The sequence below is a fragment of the Boleophthalmus pectinirostris genome, unplaced genomic scaffold (genome assembly GCF_026225935.1).
Source record: "Boleophthalmus pectinirostris isolate CB_2022bp ecotype Guang Dong unplaced genomic scaffold, ASM2622593v1 HiC_scaffold_14, whole genome shotgun sequence".
Taxonomy (NCBI): domain Eukaryota; kingdom Metazoa; phylum Chordata; class Actinopteri; order Gobiiformes; family Gobiidae; genus Boleophthalmus; species Boleophthalmus pectinirostris.
This window is the reverse complement of record NW_026571047.1, coordinates 25745394-25769772: the sequence shown is the minus strand read 5'-3', so window position 1 is coordinate 25769772 and position 24379 is coordinate 25745394. Positions and strand designations below refer to the sequence as shown.

At 39.3% G+C, this 24379-nt stretch overlaps 1 protein-coding gene across 1 annotated transcript in view; it reads left to right on the top strand.

Moving 5' to 3' along the window:
- psme4b (proteasome activator subunit 4b) overlaps nt 1-24379 on the top strand; it is a 187974-nt gene that overhangs the window by 19246 nt on the left and 144349 nt on the right. The window contains 7 exon segments of the mRNA XM_055149918.1: nt 7344-7460; nt 8732-8776; nt 9042-9191; nt 15136-15199; nt 16901-16975; nt 18299-18421; nt 20113-20205. Coding sequence (XP_055005893.1) covers nt 7344-7460; nt 8732-8776; nt 9042-9191; nt 15136-15199; nt 16901-16975; nt 18299-18421; nt 20113-20205 — 667 coding nt within the window.

The window sequence follows — 24379 nt, the reverse complement described above, 5'->3', positions numbered from 1 at the left end:
ATTCTTTATATTGTGATGGCCCAAGATATGTTTGTGAGACTTTTGACAAGTTTCTTTACCTAAATTTGTTGTAATGATGCAGCAACGGCTGAAAAACAGAGAGAACTACATATACCATGATCCTTTGCTCTGTTTCAGTCCAATCTACATGATGAAATAGCTGTTAATAAAACATTTTTACATCTCAAGTAGCATATTCACACGTTTGTTAGCCTACTCAGAATATTACAATATTTTCACAATTCTCACGGTACGATATTTATTGCATCGAGAGATTTGGATATCGTTACATCCCTAATTATTTGTCCCAGCCCGGATTCTTCTTGCAGTGCATAGGCTTGGTAAATCGCTCATAAAACAGCACGCAGTCACTATGAAATACTCCAAACAAAATAGTCTAAAACAGTGATACATTTATTGCCTTTTAAGCTCACTGGCCCATTTCGGGGGTCCCATGCGCTGGTGTGTTTGATCCGTTCTGCCTCTCGTGAAGCATCTGGAGAATAGCACGCCAGACGCAAGCTCATCTGTCTTCACTTGTTACCATGATTTCCACATCCATCAGAAAACAACATCTTAATGCACTAGTCATTTGCGGGAGCGCTACGATTTAAATTAAAATGGAAGGATCAGTTCTAAAGCTTATATTAACTGCCTGCTCTCCAAAGCAGTGGGGATGAATTTGATACTCTCAACACATCAAGCGTGAAGTCTCAATAGTACTTTTTTATATTTTCTGCACCATTTTCCTGATTGTTTTGCCTCGTCTTTATTTCTCCCAGTCCCAGTTGAGGGTTTAAATGTAGCTTGTCGTTAGATGGATGTGAAAGGAGCAGACAGCAGGAATGCGGAGCCCGAGGAAACTGTGCAGTCATAGTTTCTGTTGAGGTTTTCCAGTTTTTAAGGCATAAAAATATGTGCAGAGTTCAAACAAAACAAGGTGAGTGGCGGGATATGAGCCTGAAACATGAGTCATCGCTTTTTAAGGGCAATTTCACTTTTAGGGTTTGTCCTAATGCAACCCACAACATCAGTGACACACAGCAGATGCCCGTCTTGTTTTCTTGTTATTTCTGTTGTAGAAACTTGGTTCATCTACAATTTAGTTCAGTTTTTTTTTTTTTTTTATTATGCAGTTGTTAATTTATGTTCTGTCCATTTGCGTGATGGAAATTGCAGTTTGATTTGTTTCAGTCAGGCTTAATTACTATAATTACTATCAACTTCAGTCCTGCACGGGTCCATTTTTGGAGACCCGTACAGTACAGCACCACACCCACCCATTAAAGGTTGTATGGAAGATTTGTTTTTGTTTCAAATTGTCAATGAAATTTTAAAATACCATTACAGAGATGCAGCAGCCTTGTAATTATGTTGACTAAAAAAAAAAAAATGAAAATCTATCAACTGTGGACATAGTGAGGCCAGATAAACTTCAGCCAATAGATAACAAGGCTACCTCATTTTCTGTTGGGTTGTCAATCAATCTCTCTACGTTTCTAGTGTAACTGACTCGCAGGCACGCAGGGATTATGTGGTTTATGCAGCGGTTCTTAGAGGTTTTTTAAACTGTAGCTTCCTCGCAGTTCGCACAAAGTTTGTTGAAATGGCGGACGAGAATCCACGACCAGTTCACCACAAAAGGAAGTCCGTTTTTGAGGTCGCTGAAAGAAGAAGAGAAGGAGTAAAGGAGCAAAGCCAAACTGAGGTGATTCTTGGAGATCTCTTCCAGCGATTGCGTGACTGAAGCAGACGAAGGGTCTAAAAACTGACATGTCGGTCGCTAAATTATTTCTAGACAGGTCACTTCAGCAGTAATTCTGAACGCGCACTGGCTGTAAACAAGCGTGATTTCTAGAGTAGAGGAGATGTTTTTGCTGAGGGGGCAGTGGAGGAGGAAGGTGGTGTCACGCATGCACAACATTTGAAAAAGGACTGTCGCTGTATTTCTTTTCCCTTTAAAAATACTCTATACAACCTATAACCCGTGACTATATCAAAGTTAAACCCGCACCAGCCCGGACTTGTTAACATTCCACCCGTTACCCGCCCGTGCTCATGATAAATCACACACAAATTTAAAGCATTCTAACTGAAGCACTTAATTTTTTTCGATCTGCTTCAACGAGCAACGACGCTAAATGAGGACTGAATAGGCGGTTTGAATAGACAATAGTATGGAGTAAGAAAACTTTGAGAAATATTCGGTAGAAATCTGTGCATATTTGGCTGTAGTTGAGCATAAAATAAATATTCGTAAACTCTCGGATGAGTCCAATCGCGCATAAAATGTGTTGTGTGTAGTTTATCCATCAGAATACGATTTGAAAAGTTACGACATCAAGAATTATAATCACGAAATGAAATGAAACTATTACGCTTTCTTCATTACGAATGCGAATTCACAGATGCGACTCGACTGTCAAAAATACGTGGGATACAGGGATTATTTATTAAGCAAAAGAAACACTGATCGAGATGGCGGACTTTTGCACCGCACCCCTGTTAAACAGAATTTTAAAACCCGCCCATTACAGCCACAATTTGCGGGTACCCAACCTGGTGCAGGACTCTGATATATCGTTCAATATATTAAAGCTGGAACAATATTTTTTGGGGGTCAATGTTTATTGTGGGGGCATTTTCTTTTTACTACTGGGAATTTTTTTGTTAGCTTTAATCTTATCATATTGAAAAAATATCTATGTTTACATTAATAATATTTCGCACTTCAAATTGTATTTTTCTGACAGACCTATTTGCAATTAACCAAATTACAAAAGACTGAATGTACTATTTTAGGTATTAGGTTTCTGAAAAACAAAATATCCAATCTCCTTATGTAAACCAACTTAACTTCTATTAGTTTAACAGTTCTCATTTCAGTCTTCTCTTTCATTCATTTCATGCTCTTTGTTATAAAATCTGGTTTGGTTTGGTCTGCATTTGGGTTCAGACTTTATAGATATGAGTCTGGTCTGGGAATCATGTTTTTAAACTCAAGTAATTTGTTCAGTTAAGGCTAATTATAAAATTAAGTTGTTAACATTAAATAGCAGCTGCTGGTATAGTATTTGAAACCCATCTTAATCTAAAAGCTGAATCATGAGTATAGCAGGGGAATAAGCCTTCTGTTATTCACATTGAAGCCAAACTAGATATGCTGCATTTCTTAAAAAATATAAAGAAATACAGCATCTCTGTGCATGGCATAACTTGATGAATACCCTTTATATTCCTGTACTTTTTATAGTAGGGCTGGGAATCGCTAGCCTGATTCATCAGTCTGACCTCGCAGGATTAGGATTTGTTAGGTCGATGGTAGGCGGGTACTTTTTTTAATTTAATCAGTCGTTGCTATTTGGTCGTGACGTATGTAATGTGCCGCTAACAGGACAAACTGGTATATTAAGCTTTTCCCAGATCCTGTAGGAAGAAGGACAATAACGTCTTTCCCCTTGATAAAATTCACCAAATATTCTCTTTGTTCTGGCTATAAATCCTTGATTTCGGGAATCGTTGCCAACACAGATTGAGTGCGTATACATGCACATCAATAACCCGGTTATGATCAGGTTTTTTGAGTATCCCGGTTTCTTGATGGTGCATGTATACTCAGTACCCCGGTTTCAGTATCCCGGTTATGGCAGTATCCCGGTTATTAGACACCGGGTATAATATATATGACTTTAAAATTAAGAGCTGCGCTAAACCTCCACCTGTACAGTCTGCACTTGTATGACCTGCACTCGTGTGACCTACACTCGTGTGATCGCTGAAGAGCTAAAACATGAACTATCTCCTATACGATATACGCACAGAACAGACTTACCAGTCGTGTCATTTAGTCCAAAAGAAGCTGGTCGCATCAGCGGCACAAGGAGCGAGCTGTTTTTATCACCACTAACAGTTTATGCTAATTAGCGACGCGGTCTTAAGGTTTGTTTCTGTAAAACGTAAACAAATGTGATCAGAGCTGAATTATATGATTGAACGGGCTGATGTGGCTCTATAGTGGTTCTGGTTTATATGTTGTAAAGTTGAGTTTGTTTATGCAGAAGATTTTAATGAAGAATGTGTTGGGTTTGATCTGCACAGTGGATTGTGGGAGATCTCGTAGCTCCTTAGCTTCTTATGTTAAAAGGGCTCACGGTTTGTATTTTTCCTGGTTTATGAAATTGATTTAAGTTAATTTTTGCACTTGTGCATTTGTAAGATTATGTCAAGAAACCGGGATACTCCATTTGATCTTGTATACGCGGGATATGGCTAATAACCGGGTTATTGATGTGCATGTATACGCACTCAATGTCTGTCTTCCTCTACATCCATCTCGACTGCTTTGTTTACTGTTGTGCTGTACCACAAAAGGGACCCAGTTCTTGCAACCAATCTAGAGTATTCCGATTCCTAGTCGCTGGAGAGAAATGAAATTGAGCGGAGGCAGTAGATGGTGCCAGTCTGGCTAGGGAATTTGCAAGGCCCCTCACAGTTCGATACAATACACAATACATGACTGACGATATTATCACGATATGACGATATATGTGATAATCTAAATATTGCACGATACTCTGTGTGAAAATGTTGCTGTTTTTAAAGCACTAACACATTTTTAGTAATATTTCTTTGTTAACCCTCTCCAGGCAGGCGTTGCAGATTTGCAACAGCTAAATTCCAAGTACCTACTTCCTCCACATCCATATTATATGAGCTTTTTTAACTCAGGAGCCTTTTCTCCCATCCATGCTGATAAACGTGGGCAATGCAGACTGTGCAAGAATGGCTACACGCAAACGGCCTGCCAGAAGTGCAAAATACTTTTTTTGTTTACAAAGGATAAAAAAGTCAGAATTGTATATTACTACCCCATATTATAATTTTCCCCAAATATCAGATTTTTCCTGATACTAAAAATTAATTTGAGCCTGAGAGGGTTAAACCACTTCTTGTGCAGAGTTAATATGAAATAAATCTATTTTAATCATCCAAACGGTGAAACGGTGTCAAGTGTATTGCATAAACAAATTTCTTTCCTCTAAATAAGCAACAAAATTGTAATGCAGTCTGAAAAAAAAAAGCTTAAAGAAACCAAAAAATACTCTTGCTGATATATTGATACAGCAGCCCACAATAACAATATCACACAAAACTGAGCCTTACTTCACCATGATTCACTTCCAGCATGATACTAACTGATTCTTATACAAACAAAACAACCCAAGTCAAGCTAAACTTCCCCCAGTGTTTAGTTTATGTCAGAAAACCCACACTGACCCACGCTCTCGGTGCATGATGGGAATATTTTTGACCCTAAACAGTCCACACCTGCAGATGAATCATGTGTTGTGTCAGTCCTGCTGTGGCTCAGTGCTCTCACATGAAACACTGCTCTGTTTGTGGACAGCTCTGAGAGGCCTGTCATCGGACTGAGGGCTCACTGGAATTACCAACTCAATCTCCCATTTCCATTTGCATTTATTAGATTTCAATTGGGATACAGACTTTACACTGTTTTTGGCCTCCCTCTTACACTTTGAGGAAAATATGTCATTGTAGTTTCTCACAAGTGTTGCTGCAGAGTTTATATTTGGGATCACAAGCAGAACTTTTCACTGCTAACTTAAGTTCACACATGTTTAACAAACACAAACCCTGAATATTTAAGCTGTGTTCTTCTCTCAAACAAAAACACCCTGTTCCACAATCCATGTATCATTTATTCATTTGTTTTTCAATGTAAAACCAAAAATAAGAAAATAAAAAAAAAAAAAAAAAATCTTCATTATTTGTCTCCAAAACCAAAATGCAAAAATGGATAACAATTCGTTTTTGTTTGTTTTTTTTCCAGTTTTTGATTTTGTGTTAAAATGAAAAATGGAATAAACGGATAACAGTCGTTTCCCCTTTTACATGATTTAAACTGCGATGCCGGACCTTTGCGCCGCCAACGGACTGAACCAGGACTAAACCGTTTTCAGTCCCGGTCTGGTCAAGGTCACAGTCCCAGTCTGGTCCCGGTCTCAGTCCTGGTCTGATCTCGTCTGGTCCCGGTCTCAGTCCCGGTCTGGTCCTGATCTCAGTCCCGGTCTCAGTCCCGGTCTTAATATGGTTTAGTCCCGACTTCAGTCCTGGTCTCAGTCCTGATCTGGTCCCGGTCTCAGCCTCAGTCCCAGTTTCAGTCCTGGTTCTGGTCCCGGTCTCAGTCCTGGTCTCAGTCCCGGTCTGGTTCTGGTCTGGTCGGACCTGGTTTAGTCCTGGTTCAGCAAAAGTCCGGCGTTGCGGGAAACAGTCAGGAAACGGTCCTTATCTTTTTTCCATTATTCATTTAAACACAAAATCGAAAACTGAAAAAACAAATCATTAAAAAGTCTTGTCAAGGCGTTTTAAAAGGAAAAAGTTGCATTTTGTTAGCGTCTACAAAATATCGCAATAAATATCGTCCCGTGGGATGTATATCATGAAAATACCATATTGAGAGATTTCCCTAGTAACAACATTATAACATAACTTAAAGCTCACAGGAGTCCATATAGGACCTTTATTAATTTATTTTTTATTTCTACCCCTACAACCTCAACATTATTACTTTGCATTGTGATACAAGCCGTAAATGAAAGTTTCAAGTCTTATTAAAGGTACATTGGCTCTGTCAAAACTGTTAAATTCACCCATGCGAATGAGTCACTGTACTGTCACCGCTCTGTGTCCCTCTGCTTCAAATATGTTTCTATATTAATGTTAAGGTTGAGGTAAACTTTATTGTCCCTGTAGGGAGGGTTGTCCTCTGCATTTGACCCTGCGTCTGATATGTGGCCTTCATTGAAAAACAGACTGGGCATCCCTGGTCTACTTCACATGCAGGGGACACACCTTTGGGACTTGGGGAATTGCTAATTGCGACCAAATGATAATTTCAATATTGAGTAAACTGTTCAGTGCCTTCCTGATACCAGTAATATTTTAGATTTAAAAAGTAAAGGTCTCTTTTTGGGGTGGTGCAGCAGTAATGTAACACAACACAGCATTTTTTAGAAGCTTTTCCGCTTCGGTAGAGTTCACTGACTGTAGAATTCAAATTACACTTTGATTTTTAATTAGCAGTTTTTAAACATTGTCAGACTCGCCTGAAGCCATAGCAACGCTCATTAAGTGGACGGACATTTGTTAATTAACACTCTCTGTTTCTCCTCTCTCTCTCTTTCTCTTTCTTTCTTCTTCTCTCTCCCTCTATACTCCATCCTTCTCTCGTCTCGTCTTTTTCTTGTCTCTCTCTCCTTCGTCTTCCTCTTCTCTTCTCTCTCCTCTCTCTTTCTCCTTTTCTCTCTCTCTCTCTGAAACAGGAAGAAGGAGCTGCTGTCCCGGGATGACCTGCAGTTGCCATGGAGACCGCTGTACGACCTTTACGAGAAGGTGGTCTACTCCAAAACGGAGCACCTCGGGCTCATCTGGTTCCCCAAGTAAGACTTTCATTTTCACAATATGAAAATGCAGTCGGGTTTGTGTGTAAACAAGTCATTTTTATACACAAGCACGTTACTTCAAAAAATCTATACTAAAACTACTAAAGATTATAGATACTCAAATGAGCAGGTACTTAAATTACAGATTTCTATGTACTGTGTATCAAAGCTAGTATAAGACAACATGGTGTATAAGTTTTTTCGTTAGTGGATAGTAGTTGCATCAAAAGTTAGTATGTTGAGAAGACTAATGCACATCTGTAAGTTTGAATGACACATGACGTTTTAAGAGGCACATGTGTTTCAGTACCATCCAGACGTGCTACAAAACTAAAATTTGCAGTTCAGTTTTGATAAAAATGAAAAAAGCTTGATACCCAAAACTGATTTAAATTCCACAATTATTAACATGCTTTTTTATTAAACAACACAATGTCATTTTCAGCACAAAATAGTATATTCTTTGCACTGCGTAACTTTCCCGGTAGAGGGTCCACTACCTGCTTGTCTCCATGGAGATGTTATTACTTTGCCCGGAATGTTCCATAATATGACATTAAACATATATATCTAGCATTTATTCGTTACGGGCGTTTCTGTTGCTTAAAAATACAAAAATTTCTCCTGTGTATAAAGGTGACTCTCCACAGATCTGAGCTGTAATGTGGTGTTGTGCTGTATCCTGCTCGTCTCCCATGTGATAGACGGGTTTAATCTATACTGTGGAACATTCTAGACCAAACAATAACATCTCCATGGAGACAAGCAGCTGGTGGATGCTCCACTAGAACCAAGGACCAGGACTGAGACCGGGAACTAGTTTAGTCCTGGTTTAGTCCTGGTTCAGGCCTGGTTCAGACCTGGTTTCAGTCCTGGTTTAGACCTGGTTTAGACCTGGTTTAGACCTGGTTTAGTCCTGGTTTAGACCTGGTTTAGACCTGGTTTAGACCTGGTTTAGTCCTGGTTCAGACCTGGTTTAGTCCTGGTTCAGACCTGGTTTAGTCCTGTTCAGACCTGGTTTAGACCTGTTTTAGACCTGTTTTAGACCTGGTTCAGACCTGGTTCAGACCTGGTTTAGACCTGGTACAGATTTGGTATCTTGACTTTTGTTATCACGTTTCAAATATTACAAATACACATTCTGTCCAGTTATATTCAGACGTTGTAAATGGTCTTGCACAACATTTTCCTTACTGCTTATAATTCAAAAAATAACTTGTAATTCCTGCGTAAACCCGTCTTTTCTAAACCGACTCTGTGTTTTGCAGCTCAGTGGACCACATTCTGAAGGCTCTCGTTAAAAGCTGCCGTCTGTAAGTCCCTGTGATCGTGTCATTTGTTTGAATAATCCCTTTACTTTGATGTTTTCTTAAGTTGTATTTCGCATTTCAATAAGGTACAGGTTTTGACTCTTGTCTCCTCTCATCTCTCACCTGTTCTTTCTCTCTATCACTTCTCTCCTCTTCTGCTCCATCTTTTTTCCATCTCTCCCTCCATTCCCTCTCCCTTCTTTCTCCTTGCCTTTATTATTCTCCTTGCCTTATTTTACCCTACTCCTTCTCTTTTTTCTCTCTCTAGATATTTCCCTGCCTCTTCCACTCAGGAGATGCTGGACGAGTGGCGCCCCCAGCTGTGCGTGTTTGACGGTGTCATGCAGAAAGCCATCAGCAACATGGAGTTATTCTTACCCACCATTATGCCCACAGAGGAGCACTGCCAGGGCTTCCAGTGAGTCCACACAATACTTAAAAATACTTTGTTCATAGAGCTTGAAGGTGCTCTACCTGATTTTATTGTTTTTATCATTATATATTTAGATTATAAGGATTTATTTTAAGGTAGATAGATACTGGATATGTGCTAGTATATGGGAACAGCAGAAAGGAGAAGTTAGTAGTAGTAGAGTGAGTTAGTTGAAGATATATACGGAAACCGAGAGGGGTCACAGCAAACGCAAACGCCGCAACAAATACAAATGGCCCAAGACGCAAAACTCTGGTCAGATCTGCTCATGTCGCGTACACGTTTACATCACATACATACAGTACACAGAAATAAACTTGTCGGATCATTTCCATGCGTCGGACCTTCAAGCTGCTCTAATTAACTTACAGGAGGCATCCCAACAAAAGTACAGAATCTGCAGAGATACTTTTAGTGAACAGAGAAGGATCTGCCATCACCTCTGTCAAATTCTGGATGCACCAGTTCGTCACGGGCGAGTCAGATGGTTATGGACGAGACCTGGGAGAACCAGTCGATGGTGGGACAACTTTGTGGAAGGAGTAACTGCTGTAAATGCATGGCATGAAAACTTCTGTATGTCCAAAGACGCCCTTGTTGCATTAAGTACAAACATATCCAATCGAATTCCACACACTTTTGCGTCACCGTCTGCACTCAGATTTTCCTCCTGAAAACACTCGTCTAAACCCAGAATAAAACATGAAAACGAGGCGCCACCCTGTCTTCTGTTCAGATTGTCATCATATAAACCTAACCTAAGTTTGAGACATTTCAACTCGTCATTTACGTGCTCACCTGCATTTAACGCATATGAGTCATTAAGACGTATCCCACTCACTAATGTTCATTTAGCATCATAACTTATTTTCTTACATGCTGATAAACTGTTTAATTGCTAATGAGTGTCACATATTCATGTTAATCGCACAGACAATGCCGCTTTCTACACCCGGGCTGCACGCATCGGTTGTATTCAAAAACAAATAATACGTCCATAAATTAGCCACATTGTTTTTTAAACCACAGGGTTCAAAGTGTGAGAAAAAAGTAGTGAGAAAGTGTGAGAAAAAGATTATACGGTGTAACAACTCAGATTATATTCATGATTCAAAAGTTTAGACTGCCTTTATATATAAGTACATTGTGTCCTAGTACCTTTTTCTGCATAAATAGTTTTTGCATGAACTTCCCCTGCAGGTTTGGTCTTTTGAGTGCAGTTTGTGTCAGATACATAGAGATACGTAATACTTTTGAGAGCTTTTGCCATGCCCCCTTTTTTGCCGACCCATCGATTGGCAGCACATGTTTTTATCATCTAAAGAATTTCTTTAGATGAATACCGTATTTTCTGCACTATAGGGCGCTGTGGATTATAAGGCGCACTATCATAAAATGGTCTATTTTTGAACTTTTTTCACAAATAAACCGCTCCGGACTTTAAACGAAACACAACAATTGGATGGGTCAGTGGGACTTTGTTTGTGGCGTTCGCGGTGACTCTGGGCTTTGTTCAGTTGTGGCGTGTAGGGAGGGTGCTGTCTGGGATCGCTGGATTGTCGGCGTGTTCGCAGTGACTCAGTTGTTCAGTTGTGTCTAGAAGTGGCACATTGCACTCGCTTTTTCGGTTCGTTCCTTTGTTCCGTTCCTCGTCCGCGTGGAGTGATGAGTGTGACTGTGGGTGTTTTTCGCTGCGCGGTCGCTGTCTGCTCCGTGTGTGTTTGCGTGCGCTGCGGGTGTTGCGGCTTTGTAGTTTACTGAAGTCGTACTGGGACACTCGAGTGGATTCGTGTATAGGGCGCTTTGCATAGTGGGACGCGCAGTAGTTTTTTGATGGGGTTGGAGGCTTAAGAGTGTGCCCAATGGTGCGGAAAATACGGTATAGGAAAAACACAACTCGTTCATTTTGAACTGTTCGCAGGGGTCCAAAATTATTCCTCACTTACTTTATGCATTCAGAATATCCTAATTATTCACTGATATGAGGTTATAGTCAGAGTTTTGCACTCACAGTGAAGTTAATATCAACTAGTATGCTAAGTGTGCACTTCCTGATTACCCGACAGTTAATTAGATGCAGACAGCAGCAGACATACTTTGAGCTCAAGAGTGCCAAGAGTGTTTTTTTGCTCAAGTAAATGGGAGAAAAATGGGGTACGGGTCCTTTAAGCTGCCAATGCCAACACAAAAAATAAAAATGACTCATGTAATTTAAGCTTAAAGAATTCCCTGTTTGTTGATTCACGCTGGAAAGGTAAAGCACTTTGGGAACTAAAGCTTGTTCTTTTCAGTTTTAATCAATTCCTATTTTCATAAGGTGATTGGGTTGGCATTTGTGACCTGTCTGTGCCTCGTCAAAATGGCACCGCCGTAAGAAAGTGTCGTTTAAAATCCAACCTTATAGCAGGAGAGCTTTAGCACCTGAGACTAGAATTAAACTTTTTTCTTTTTTTTTTTCATCAAACTTTGGCTTCCTCAGACTTGGCATTGAAGTGTGTGTAGAATGATTGAATAATGTGACTATTTGTTATTACAGCAGGTGAATGTGTTTGAAAGTCTGGAGATTTCTATGACATGATTGACAAAGAACATTTAAAGGTGTTTTGTGTAACTTTGCTGGTGGACGGCCTCCATGGAATGTTATTATTTGCCTTGAATGCTCCACAGTATGACTTTATGCTCACCTATCTCCATGGAGACAAACATGTGATGCCAGCAAGCCCAGTTATTGGTAAAATCTGAGCAGGTTTTTATTTTAAAGAAATAAAATCACCTGTAAATGAATAAATAAATAAAGATGGAAAAGTTTAATGTCACACTGTGGAACATTCAAGACACCTCACCCTATGAATGTTTGTCATGAATGTGGTGTGTGGATGGGAGAGCTTAGAAATATTCCCAGAAATATACTGTATTTTTTGGACTAAGTCGCACCAGTCTATAAGTCGCACTTTTTGGGGGAAATTAATTTTATACAATCAGAGACCAGGAACTGACATTTCATCTTAAAAGTCAAGTTATAGTAATAACAATAGAACAGAGAACAACAGGCTGTTAACATCACATATGAACAGATCTTCAGATAATTATAAACAACAGAACAGAACAAGTTTAACAAACTCTCCATCTCACTCCAAATCACTAAATCCATTCAATTCTTCATCCTCGGTGTCACTTCTGAGCAACTCCGCGACCTCCGGAGTTAAACAGACTGTGTAGCTGTCATCAGACTCTGCATCAGTTCCAGTTAGAATTTTTCCGGCCTTTTTGAATCCCGACAGGATGGTTTCTGTTGTCTTTGTTTGCTCGATCAACTTTATGTTTGATCGACTGACATGATACCAGACAGGACAGAGGCTCTTTGTCTTTCTTCTGCAGTCGACATGTGCAGTAGAGTGAAGTGACAGTGGAACAGGAGTACACAAGCCTAGAGCATCCTCTCGCAGCTGTCAGTGTGAAAATTTTAACATATAAGTCGCACCGAAGTATAAGTCGCGAAGACCACCCAAACCATGGAAAAAAAATGTTACTTATAGTCAGAAAAATACGGTAATATATATAAAAGTATATCACTGAGAAAAATTGCTATGATTGATTATGTAATTGGGACTTTTACGCTATAACTGCTAACTTGTTTGAGTATTTTAAGAGCATTTTTTTGGTTGATAATCAGGAAATGCACGTTAGCATGCTAGTTGTTTGCTTTAACATCACACTCCGGTCTCTGAGAGTTGTGAAAAGCAGTTTCAAAACCATCACAATGATTAATTATGATGCTCCGAATGCATAAGGTAAGTGAGGAATAGCTGTGGACCTCTCCAAACTAGTTCTGTTTTTCACATTTTCAGGACAGTAAAAATGAGATACAGCGCTTTTTAAGTAGAGCTGTAAATAAGTGATCGAATTTTATGTTGCTCCTAAAATCAATGAGTTCTGAATGTGTTATTTTGTCAGTCTAAACCTCTAACAGACTCTAACCATGACCAAGAGATGACAGAAAAATAGAGAAAATCAAATGTTAGCTGTGTTGGGGGCTTTAGATCGTAATAGTATTTCTCTTTCCTGGAACTCTTTTGTACCATTGTGATTTGGCTCTCAGTGTCTTGTGAGCGCTAGTGCATTCTTCACTATATTTGCTCTTTCAAAAACCCATTTGTCTGGGTCCACTGTTGGGCTCATCAGCAATTTCTCTGAACCTTCCACAATACATCATCTTTATACTGCATTATTCCATTTCATTTTTTTGAAAACCTACAGGAAAGAGACGAAGAAAGAGGCTGTGTTGCAGATTTGATGAGGGGGAAATTGTCTCGGGGCTCATATTAAAACATTTTATGGTCTATATTAAAATTTCCTTATCACAAGCAAACCAGGAGTTGTGTTTTGTTTCATTCACACATGTTTAACACACAAACCCTGCGTATTTAGGCTGAGGTTAAACGGAAAACGCTCCTTGTGGTAATACAGGAAGTGCTCCTTACACCTTCACTAGAATCATTTGGGTAATTACAGCCCTGGAATTGCCCATTCTCTAATGAACAAAAGCTAAAAGGAGATGTTAACTTGAACACTACCTCTACACGACATTACAAGGTGGAACAGAGCGTTTTGTGCTTTGGGGATGTAGACGGACTAATAATAAAGTGTTACTCTTGTGTTAAACATGTGCAAATGAAACAAAACTCCAGGTGAGATTTTTAAGGTGGTAACATCATTTTCTCAAGAGACATTTTTGGTGTAATATTGAACTTTTAAGACTTGTATCAGTGTAAACCATGACAGATTAATTGCCATAAAATATAAATTACATATAATGAACGGTTGTTGTTTGCTTTAATATTATTTCCTCTGCAAATAACTAAATATCTCATCTTAGCAGTTTAGATCTACACAAATATGTTCTGAAATACATGAGGTATGAGTTTTAGCAGTTCTATGTTATTACTGGATGTGTTTAAAGAAGCATTATGTAACTTTTTGGTGGAGGATCTGCCATGGAGATGTTATTGCTTTGTCTAGACTGTTAGAGAAGCAGAATAGTAGAGAAGCAGAACAGATTTCGTGCACGGAGAAGAAGTGAGGAGCGAGGGTTGTGCGGAAATTCAGTGCGGCGACATTAGTTTTGCGAGGATTCACGTGGTTTGGAGGGATGTGGTCAAGGCGGCCGTCTTAACTATAAAGTGTTGCGGGAAACACTGAAGTTGCAGATATGATGCATACCTCGATACATAGTCAGTACTATGTCAATACTACAGTGAACTTTTGATTTGATATGATATATTTCAAATCGATTTGATACGGTTCAATAAAAAAATCATGGCTGTGATACCAAAAGTCTTTGTTAAACCACTTCTTGTGCAAAGTGAATACAAAACACAACCATTTTAATCATCAAAACAGTAAAAATGTCAAATGCGTTGCAAAAATAAGTTTCTTTCCACTAAACAAGCAACAAAACTGTAGCGCTGTAACAAAATAATGTAGTAAAATGTACCAAAAAATACTCTCGATAGCCCACGATATTGATACTGTATCATCCCATTAAACGATACGATATATCGATATTTCAATATTTTTACATACCCCAAGTGGCGGCCGTAAGATATTTCCATGGACACAAGCAGGAAGAGCCACTAAACCAAGTTACAGCTTAGGTCCGTGAAGAGGCAACCCCACTCACAATAATAATGCATGTTTTTACGGTGGTTTTGAGCAGCAAAGAACTTGTAGTGAAATCAGTGGTTCTCAAACTTTTCACACAAAATACCACCAAGATAATATTTCTAACTAAAAATACAATTGCAAATGTATTCTTGCAACCACCTAAAATAAAATTAACTTGGATACAGTCACCTCTGCTTTTGTCATGTCTATATGTTATTGTATGTTGCACAGTTTTAAATGTGTTATTTTTTTTTTCTTTTTTCAGATTGTGGTTTGATGAATTAATGAATCTGTGGTTGTCGGTGCAAAATCAGCCCAGTTGGGAAGGGGTAAGTAACTAAAACCACAACGAGTAGCTGTTATGTAGCAAGAATCAATACGGTTTCTTTTAAAGGTGCATCGTGTAACATTTCCGCTGTATTTTTTTTATGGATATGTCATTGTTCTGCCTGGAATGTTCCACAGTATGACATTAATCAGCTCTACCTTACATTTATTCAATTACAAGTGGTTTTATAGCTCAAAAATACACAGAAAACAGGAATTCTGACTGTGAGCGGGGTTGCCTTTTCACAGATCTGACATGTAATTTGGTCTGGTTTGGTCTCCACGGAGATAAAAATGTTTAATACCATACTGTGAAACATTCCAGACAAATCGATAACATCTGTCCTTTCTTTTTTTTTGTCTATCCCAACGCTAAATAACTTGAACGTGAAGTGATCCGTCTTGGTTTTTTTCATATTCTTAGTTTTTTTTCGTCATATTATTGTTCACATAATTCCACATTAATTATATTTCCAGAGTTTCGGAATTCTTTGAGACAATACTAAAGCGGTGTTACATTTTGCCCTGACACATTTTCTAACATTTCATTGAAGCCGTGACAGAGAAGTTGAAAAGTGGTTCATGTTATTGGCCGTGTCCTCTTCGTGTTCAGATAAGATTTTCCATTTAGTCTGTCTCTGCACTTCATCCCACAAGACAAAACGGCTTCTTCTTTTATGCTCTTGTGGCAAACTAGGTAGTAGTAAAGACAGTAGTTCTTCTGGTAGTATCTAGTAGTACTTCTGGTAGTGGTAGTAGTAGTAGTTACACTTCTCGTAGTAGTAGTAGCTGCCTGTAGTAGTAACAGTAGCAGTAGCAGCAGTAACAGTAGTAGTACAATAATAGTAGGAGTAGTAGCAGTAGTAGCAGTAACAGTAGTAGTAACAGTAATAGCAGCAGAAGTATTAGCAGTAGTAATAGGAGTAGGAGTAGTAGAAGTAGTAGCAACAGTAATAGTTGCAGAAGTAAGAGCAGCAGTAATAGTAGGAGTAGTGGGAGGAGTAGTAGTAGCAGTAGTAGGAGTAGTAGGAGTAATAGTACAAGTAGCAGTAACAGTAGTAGTAACAGTAATACTACCAGAAGTAGCAGTAGCAGTAGTAGTAGGAGTAGTAGTAGTAGCAGTAGTAGGAGTAGTAGGAGTAATAGTACAAGTAGCAGTAACAGTAGTAGTAACAGTAATACTACCAGAAGTAGCAGAAGCAGTAGTAGGAGTATTAGAAGTAGCAGTAGCAGTAGTAGTAGGAGTAGTAGTAGTAGTAGCAGGAGTAGGAGTAGAAATAGCAGTAGGAGGAGTAGCAGCAGTAGGAGTAGCAGTAACAGTAGTAGTAACATTAATAGTTGCAGTAGTAGCAGCAACAGCAGTAGTAGTAGTCGTAGTAGTCATAGTAGTAGCTATAGCAGTAGTACTAATAGTAGTAGTTTTTATCAGTTCCTTTTGCTTCATTTGGTGATTAAAAAAAAGAACAAGAGAAAAAAGTTTAAATTGTCCATAACTTCAACAAAACTTGCAAAATTAAAACAAAATGTATATATTTTCCAGCGCTAGGTAGCAGCAGTAGTAGTTTTCACCTTAACTAGGAATAATTCTGTAATGTAGCCATTTTAACTAAAAGAGGATTTCCAAGTTTTTTTTGTGTCTTTTTCCTATCTGCTTATAACTTACAAAAAGACACTTGTTTCATAATAGTTTGTGTGTCTTACAGCATCTTGTGAACCTGTTTGCTCGTCTCGCCAATGACAACATCGGGTTTGTGGACTGGACCCCCCATATCCCCACAGTGAGTGTTTGGATACTGGTTAAAGGGCCAATATTATGCTGTTTTTAATCTACGTTATAATGTTGTTTCCTCATCACAAACAGACCTGGAGTTGAGTTTTGTTTCATTCGCACATGTTTAACACACAAAACCTTGCTTATTTAGGCTGAGTTCTTCTCTCAAACAGAAAACACTGTACCACCTTGTGATGTCATGTGGTAATACAGGAAGTTCTCCAATGTGTTTTTAAACTCCATACACCTTCACTAGAATCATTAGGATGATTTAAAACATGAAATTGTCAATCCTAGTATAGGATAGAACAGGTAAAAGGCAACTTGAAAACTACCTCTACATGACATCACAAGGTGGAACAGAGCATTTTGACCTTTGAAGATGTAGACTATAGGGATGGGCATTCGATGAAATTTTCTTAATCGATCGTCGGAAGAATTAACGATCGATTATCAATTAATCATTAACGTTTTTATATTAAAATGATCATCATTATTATTACTATCTGCACTAGTAATCTGCATAAATAAATTCTAATTTACAACATATAAACTGTAACGACTCTAGAGCCACATCAAGCCCGTTTTAGATTATAATGTGTTTAATTCAGTTTTGCGCAACTTTCACAGAAACTAAACTTAAAACCGCATCGCTAATTTGCATAAACTCAGCGAAGATAAAAACACAGCTCTGGTGCACTGATGCGGTTCAACTTCTGTTGGATTAAAGGACATGATTCAGTGGAATACAGGTTAGTGTGACCATATTTGCGTTTGTCAAAACCAGGACACCGTACGGGGGGAGGGAGGTGGGGACTCGTCATCGACATTGCGCGACTCTCACCTGGCAAAACTTTTTCCCACTGGACACCGAAACATATGTGCTGCTTTATACACTGTGCACATGGCCTCACACTTTTCCCGACTGGAACGGAAAGCGTGGAATTTCTTGTACAAATCATCGTTAAATACGCGTTTGTGCTTCGGTACGTTGCAGACTGACTGACTGTTTGTGTCTCGCTCCTTCGGAGTGCAGAGAGACACATGTCTGGACCCCTGTTTGGTCACACTACGCACAGCAACCTACATTCGGATTGTTGATTAAAATTAATGTAATCGATGAAATTCTTAATGATCAATTATCGATTAATCGACTAATCATGCCCATCCCTAGTAGACTAATTAATAATAAAGATGTGTGAATGAAACAAAACACAGCTCCAGGTTGTTTTTGCTGAGGTAATAGACAGTTTCGCATAATTTAGTACCTTTTAAGTATTGCTGGTGTGTTTTTTAGTTGAGTGTAATTCAATTTTTTTGTTATATTCAGATTTTTACGAGAATCCTTCGCAGTCTAAATCTCCCGGTTGGCGTCAGTCGAATGGTGGCTCCTCGGTATCTCACCAACTCGTACGATCCCGGGCACTTGGTGTTGTGGATCACAGCTCTACTGGTATGTCCATTAAATTTGACTATTATAAACGAATCCTCTCGCTCTCGTCAGTCTCTTTTTCTCCTCTCTCTCTGCTCTTTCTCTGCTCTCTTTTCTAAACGAAGCAATATAAGAACTAACAATACACACAGACAATAGCAACACATTGAAAAGTCTTTATTACACCCACTCACCAATTCAGACAGAAAATCAGAACTGCAATTTTCATTTCATTTAGAACATTATTGCATCTTACCCAAAGTATAAAATAATAAACCGGTGTCATTGATTAGTGGTTAGGCCTGTCAGGATAATTACTATATCAAATTATCATTCAAGTATACAAAAGCTGGAACAATATACAGCATTTTTGGAACTCAGTATTTACCATTTGTACATTTTCTTTGCGATAGGGATGGGGATTTTTGCCATTTTTATTTACTAATTTAAGATTTTAGCTGTATAGAGCACAATAAATATCTTCTGTTGTTCATTTTTAGCTCATTGTGCTGTTTATTGGTCGCTGCTTAGACCGTTTAATGATACAGTTTATTTAAAAATGTGATTACTGCGATTATTTTGCTTTGTGTAAGTTATTAAGTAGTTTCAGTATTACAGTTTATCACAATATTTCTCTGTAGCGAGATGAAGTGCTTCAACATTTGTTATGGTAACAGACCTATTAGTGGTTCTGGTCTAGGTGTTGTGAGATTATACACTGTATTTATGGGAATCCTGTTTTAAAATGAAAACATATAGTATATTTTAGTGAAATTTCAGCAAACAACAGAATAAACTACTCAAAAAAAACACAATTTAAGCTGTTTGCCAGTTTGATCTTGGTTTAGATGTACAGTTATTTTAAGGTCTGAAAAGTTTTATAACGTTATAGATTATACAGTTATACAATTATAATGTCAGAGATCATTGTTTCCCAAAGTCTGGGTCGCAATCCTCAGGCGGGTTGCACGAGATTTTGTTTTGGTTTGTCTTGTCACAATCTGCATGTCGGTCTGAAATATACAGTTCTGACACATAAGAGAGCGAGTGAGTCAGCGAATATATTATCGTTATTCGGGAGAAGCATTTCGTCAGAATATCCTCAGTATGAATGTCCTCAGTAGGGCCAGTATTTCTACGTTTATTCCTTTCACTACTACATACATGTGTGAATTGGGATTTTCTGTGCTCACAAAAATGAAGACAAAGCACAGAAACAGACTGAAAATTGCGCCTGATCTGCTGCTGCGCTCTCCTCCTGCGCCCCAGACAGGCCCACCTATCTGATTAGAAATGTTGAAATATTAAGACATGTTTTGTATAATTCCTAATCTTTTTGTATATATATATTTTTTTTCCAATATTGCTGGTTTAATTGAATGTTGAAAAGAAAAAGAAACTGGCTATATTTAATGTGCAAATGGGCGACTTATGGATCCTTTTATTGCTGCTTCATTTACTGTTTTCATTGTTTAAAACTTGAGTAATACTAATTGTTTAGAGACACGATCACTCAGTCAACAATAAAATATCCTCATTAATGTTCAGTAAAGGTCAAATCCACCTTTATTTTGTGATTTACGAATAATGTCTATTGATTTGGGTTTGTTTTGTGACTTTTAAAATATGGGTCCCCAGAAAAAAAGTTTGGGAAACACTGTCATAGATTATTTCAGACAAACATACGAGAATCATTTCGTTTTATTTTTTAGGGTGGTCCTGGAAACCCCGCCCAGAAAGAGCTGACCTGCCTCTTCAACAGCATTGCGTCTTTCTACCATCCGTCCAATCACGGGCGCTGGCAGGTAAGTCTCTCTCTCTTTCTTTTCCTTCTCATATCTCTCATCTCTTTCGCTTCTAACTCTCTTTTCTCTTCGTCACTTTACGCCACACTCTCTCGCTTCTCTTTCACCCTCTACCGCACCATTGCCCCTATAGCTCTCCATCCTTCTCACTCTTTCCTCTTTTTCTCTCTTTCTACCCCCTCACTGTCTCCTTCCACCACCTCTCTATCCCTTCTCTCTCTCTTACCTCCCCTCATTCTCTCCATCAAACCCCACAGGATGTAGCTCTCTCGCTTATTTTCACCCTGTCGTCTTTCTCTACTTTCCCTCTCCTCCCCTCATCCTCTAGCTCTTCCCTCTTTATCCCCCCCTCTCTTCTCTCTCTTCACTCTTTCTCTCTGCCCTCTTACCTTTCTGTCTCTCTTTCTCTCTGCCTCTTTATCAAACCCCACACGATGTAGCTCTCTCGCTTATTTTCACCCTGTCGTCTTTCTCTGCTTTCCCTCTCCTCCCCTCATCCTCTAGCTCTTCCTTCTTTTTCCCTCTCTCTCTCTGTCTACTCTATCTTTACTCTTTCTCTCTCCTCTCTTACCTCTGGCTCTCTCTCTTTCTCTCCCTTATTTTCACCCTGTCCTCCTCTTTCTCTTCCCTCTTTATCCCCCCCTCTCTTCACTCTTTCTCTCTCCCCTCTTACCTTTCTGTCTCTCTTTCTCTCTGCCTCTCTATCAAACCCCACAGGATGTAGCTCTCTCCCTTATTTTCATCCTCCTCCTTTTTCTCTTCCCGCTCTCTCCTCTCCCTTTCTACTTTCCCTCTCCTCCTCCTCCTCCTCTATCGCTTCCCTCTTTATCCATCCTCTCTCTACTCTCTTCACTCTTTCTCTCTTCCCTCTGTCTGTCTCTATCAAACCCCACACGATGTAGCTCTCTCTCCTTATTTTTCTTCTTTTCCTCTCCTCCCCTCCTCCTCTATCTCTTCTTTCTTTTTTCCCTCTCTCTCTACTGTCTTTTCACTCTCTCTCCAATCTTACCTCTCTCTGTCTCTCTCTTTCTCTCTCTTATTTTCACCCTGTCCTTCTCTTTCTCCTCCCTCTTTAACCTCCGCCCCCTACTCTCTCTTCACTTTCTCTCTCCTCTCTTATCTCTCTAACTATCTATCTATCTCTATCTCTCTATCAAACCCCACAAGATGTAGCTCTCTCCCTTATTTTCACCCTCCTCCTCTTTCTCTTCTCTCCTCTTCTTTCTTTCTTTCTTTCTTTCTTCTTTCCCTCTCCAACCCCCCTTCTCTATCTCTTCCCTTTCTACTCTTCTCTCTCCCTCTGTCTCTTTCAAACCCCACAGCATGTATCTCTCTCCGTTATGTTCACCCACTCCTCCTCCTCCTCTATCTGTTTCCTCTTTATCCACCCCCTCGCTCTGCTTCCTCTTCACTTTTTCTCTCTCCCCTCTTACCTCTGTCTCTCTCTTTCTCTCTGTCTCTACACGATGTAGCTCTCTCCCTTATTTTTTACCATGAACCCACTTTCTCTTCCCTTTTTGTTTGCTCTCTTTTCCCTCTCCTCCCCTTCTCCATCTCTCTTCCCTCTTTATCCCCCTTTCTCTCTACTATTCATCTCTCACCCCTCTTACTCCCTTACTTCTCTCTCCCTCCCTTTCTCTCTCTGTCTCTCAAACCCCCCTTTATGTAGCTCCCCTCTTTCTGTTCCCTCTCTTTTCCCTCTCCTCTTTTCCTCCTCCATCTCTTGCCCTCCTCTCCTCCCTCTCAGACCCCACACATTCATACAGCCTTTACTTGGAGTGTGTTTTCAGCTGCTTGTTGTCCCATTGCTTTGATTTATAACCTGTCATTCAGAGCCTGGCCGCCCGTCTGTGCTGCAGCAGCTCAATAATGAAATGCAACTCCAGGAGAAACCAATGATTTCACTGTTAAGTCCAGGTTCAGAGCCGCTGTGGTAGATCTCGACTGCACCGAGAAGTATCTGATCACTATATTAAACCTTGTGGCTATCATGACTCAAAATATACAGTATACAAGCTGTTTAATGTTAAAAGTAGAGCCCGACCGATATGGATTTTGTTGTGGCCGATATAAAACCGATAAAATGGGAGTTGAAGCTGCCGATAGCCGATATAATCACTGATGTATTTAGTGATGTAAAAATTCACTGTAAATCTTGAATTGTTTAAAAAAACTTAGGTTTGGCTCTAGTGGATTTTAAATTGGGTTTATTTAGGCAACATTTATTGTTCTTCTGCCTCTTTACGTCCTATTTACAGACAGTAGATGGGCCTAATGGCATTTTTGCATCACATTCTAGCTACTAGTGATGGGTAATCCAGTTCTTTTTAGAGAACCGGCTCTTTTGGCTTAGCTCACTAAAAGCAGCTGGCTCTTTCGGCTCCCAAACGGCTCTTCAGATTGTTTTGTTGCAAACAGGAATACACCAAGTCTAAACCAGGACTGGAAAAGGACTAAACCATTACTAAAACAGATCTAAACCATGTGTAAAGCAGGACTAAACCAGAACTGAACCAGGACTGAGTGTCGGGACTCGGTCTCTATCTCTCTCCCTCTCTCGAGCTGAAGATTAGTCCTGGTTTATTTATTTTATGCTGAACTACAGACAAATATGCACGTTTTTTTCTATCTGTCGATGCACACGCAGATTTTTGAAAGTTTCGTTTTCAGCCGCTGCCGCTGTCAAACCACGAGTCTGCACGCGGCGTGAAGAGAAAAAAAGTGAGAGAAAGAGAAAACACGGCTCCCAATAAGGATCAGGCTCCCGTTGTTCGCTTCAAAGAGCCGACTCTAAGAGTGATTTCGTTCGCGACCGACCCAGCACTACTAGCTAGCAAAGAAACTACTGCTATTAGCCTTTAGCCGTAAATGCTGCGCGGCGTGGTAATTAATTATATGCATAAATGTGGATCATTCACATGTCTATTCACAGCTCATTTACTTATCAATGCAGGTCCAGTAACAAATATACGGCCAATGTAGTCACTTTACAATAGACCAATAGAAAACAGCCTGTTTATGTGTGGGAGCTACAGCAGCTAATCGCTAACAATGAGAAAGAACCAAAACTAGCTTCAAAGTCGACATATTTCCAACACTCACCGCTCATACAGGCTCCTCCTCACATCACAAGTCTGCACTAATAAATGTCCTTTTAATTAAGACTCAAACCGATTGTCCGTAAAAAGAAAATAATCTGTGTTGCGCACCGCTGCGGGTGTAAACAAACACACATGAGTGAAGTGACGTAAGTGATGTGTGTTCAGGGACACACACACAGACAAATGGCTCCGCAGATAAATACTGATGTGGAGCCACATATTAGAACATTTATCTGTAAATTGGATTAAATGAACATAATGTAGAGAGTCTAAGATTTATAAAGAGGTATAACATGCCCACGTGAAATATCGGCCCCTATCAGCAAACATATCAGCTGATAGCCGATATGTCTCCAGGTGCCCATATCAGCCGATAATATCGGCCAACCGATATTGGTCGGGCTCTAGTCAAAAGTTTACATTTTTTAGTAGGAATAGCACTCTGACAGTGAAACTGCATGTACGTTTATGGTGGAATTTTTAGCAATTACAATGGTGACGCAATGCACACATTAGTAAAAATCATGACAGGTCTTGCTCGTAATCTAGTTTATAAATCTGGCGGTGCTTTGGCCCTCCTTTTCTGAGCCAAACTTTGAAGCGTGCCTGGGCAAACTTAAGGGGCTTTCCGTGCTTGGATACGGTTTGGTTGGCTTTATGTGCTCACAGCCTAAGTTAGCCAAATATTAACTTAGAATTTCTTTACAGATTTTAACAACTAAAAATAAAATAATTAATAATCATACACTTTTTTTCCACAGTATTTAACATAATTTGCTCACATTAACTGAATACATTGCACCATATGGACAGTGTGGACAGAGTATTTTTAAATCTTCATGTTATTTGTAAGGATGTAACAATAACCAAAATATCGTGATATTGTATCATCAAAAGTCTCACAATAATGCTGTGGGCTGTCACAATATATCGAATTACAACATCCTATGATTAAATGTATGGTTTTCTAGTAGTAAAAGCTAATAAACATGGGGAACTACATATCCCATGAATCATTTCAGCTCAGATAACATGAAGAAATATGTTTTTACTTGAATTCTTGGGATTGTGAC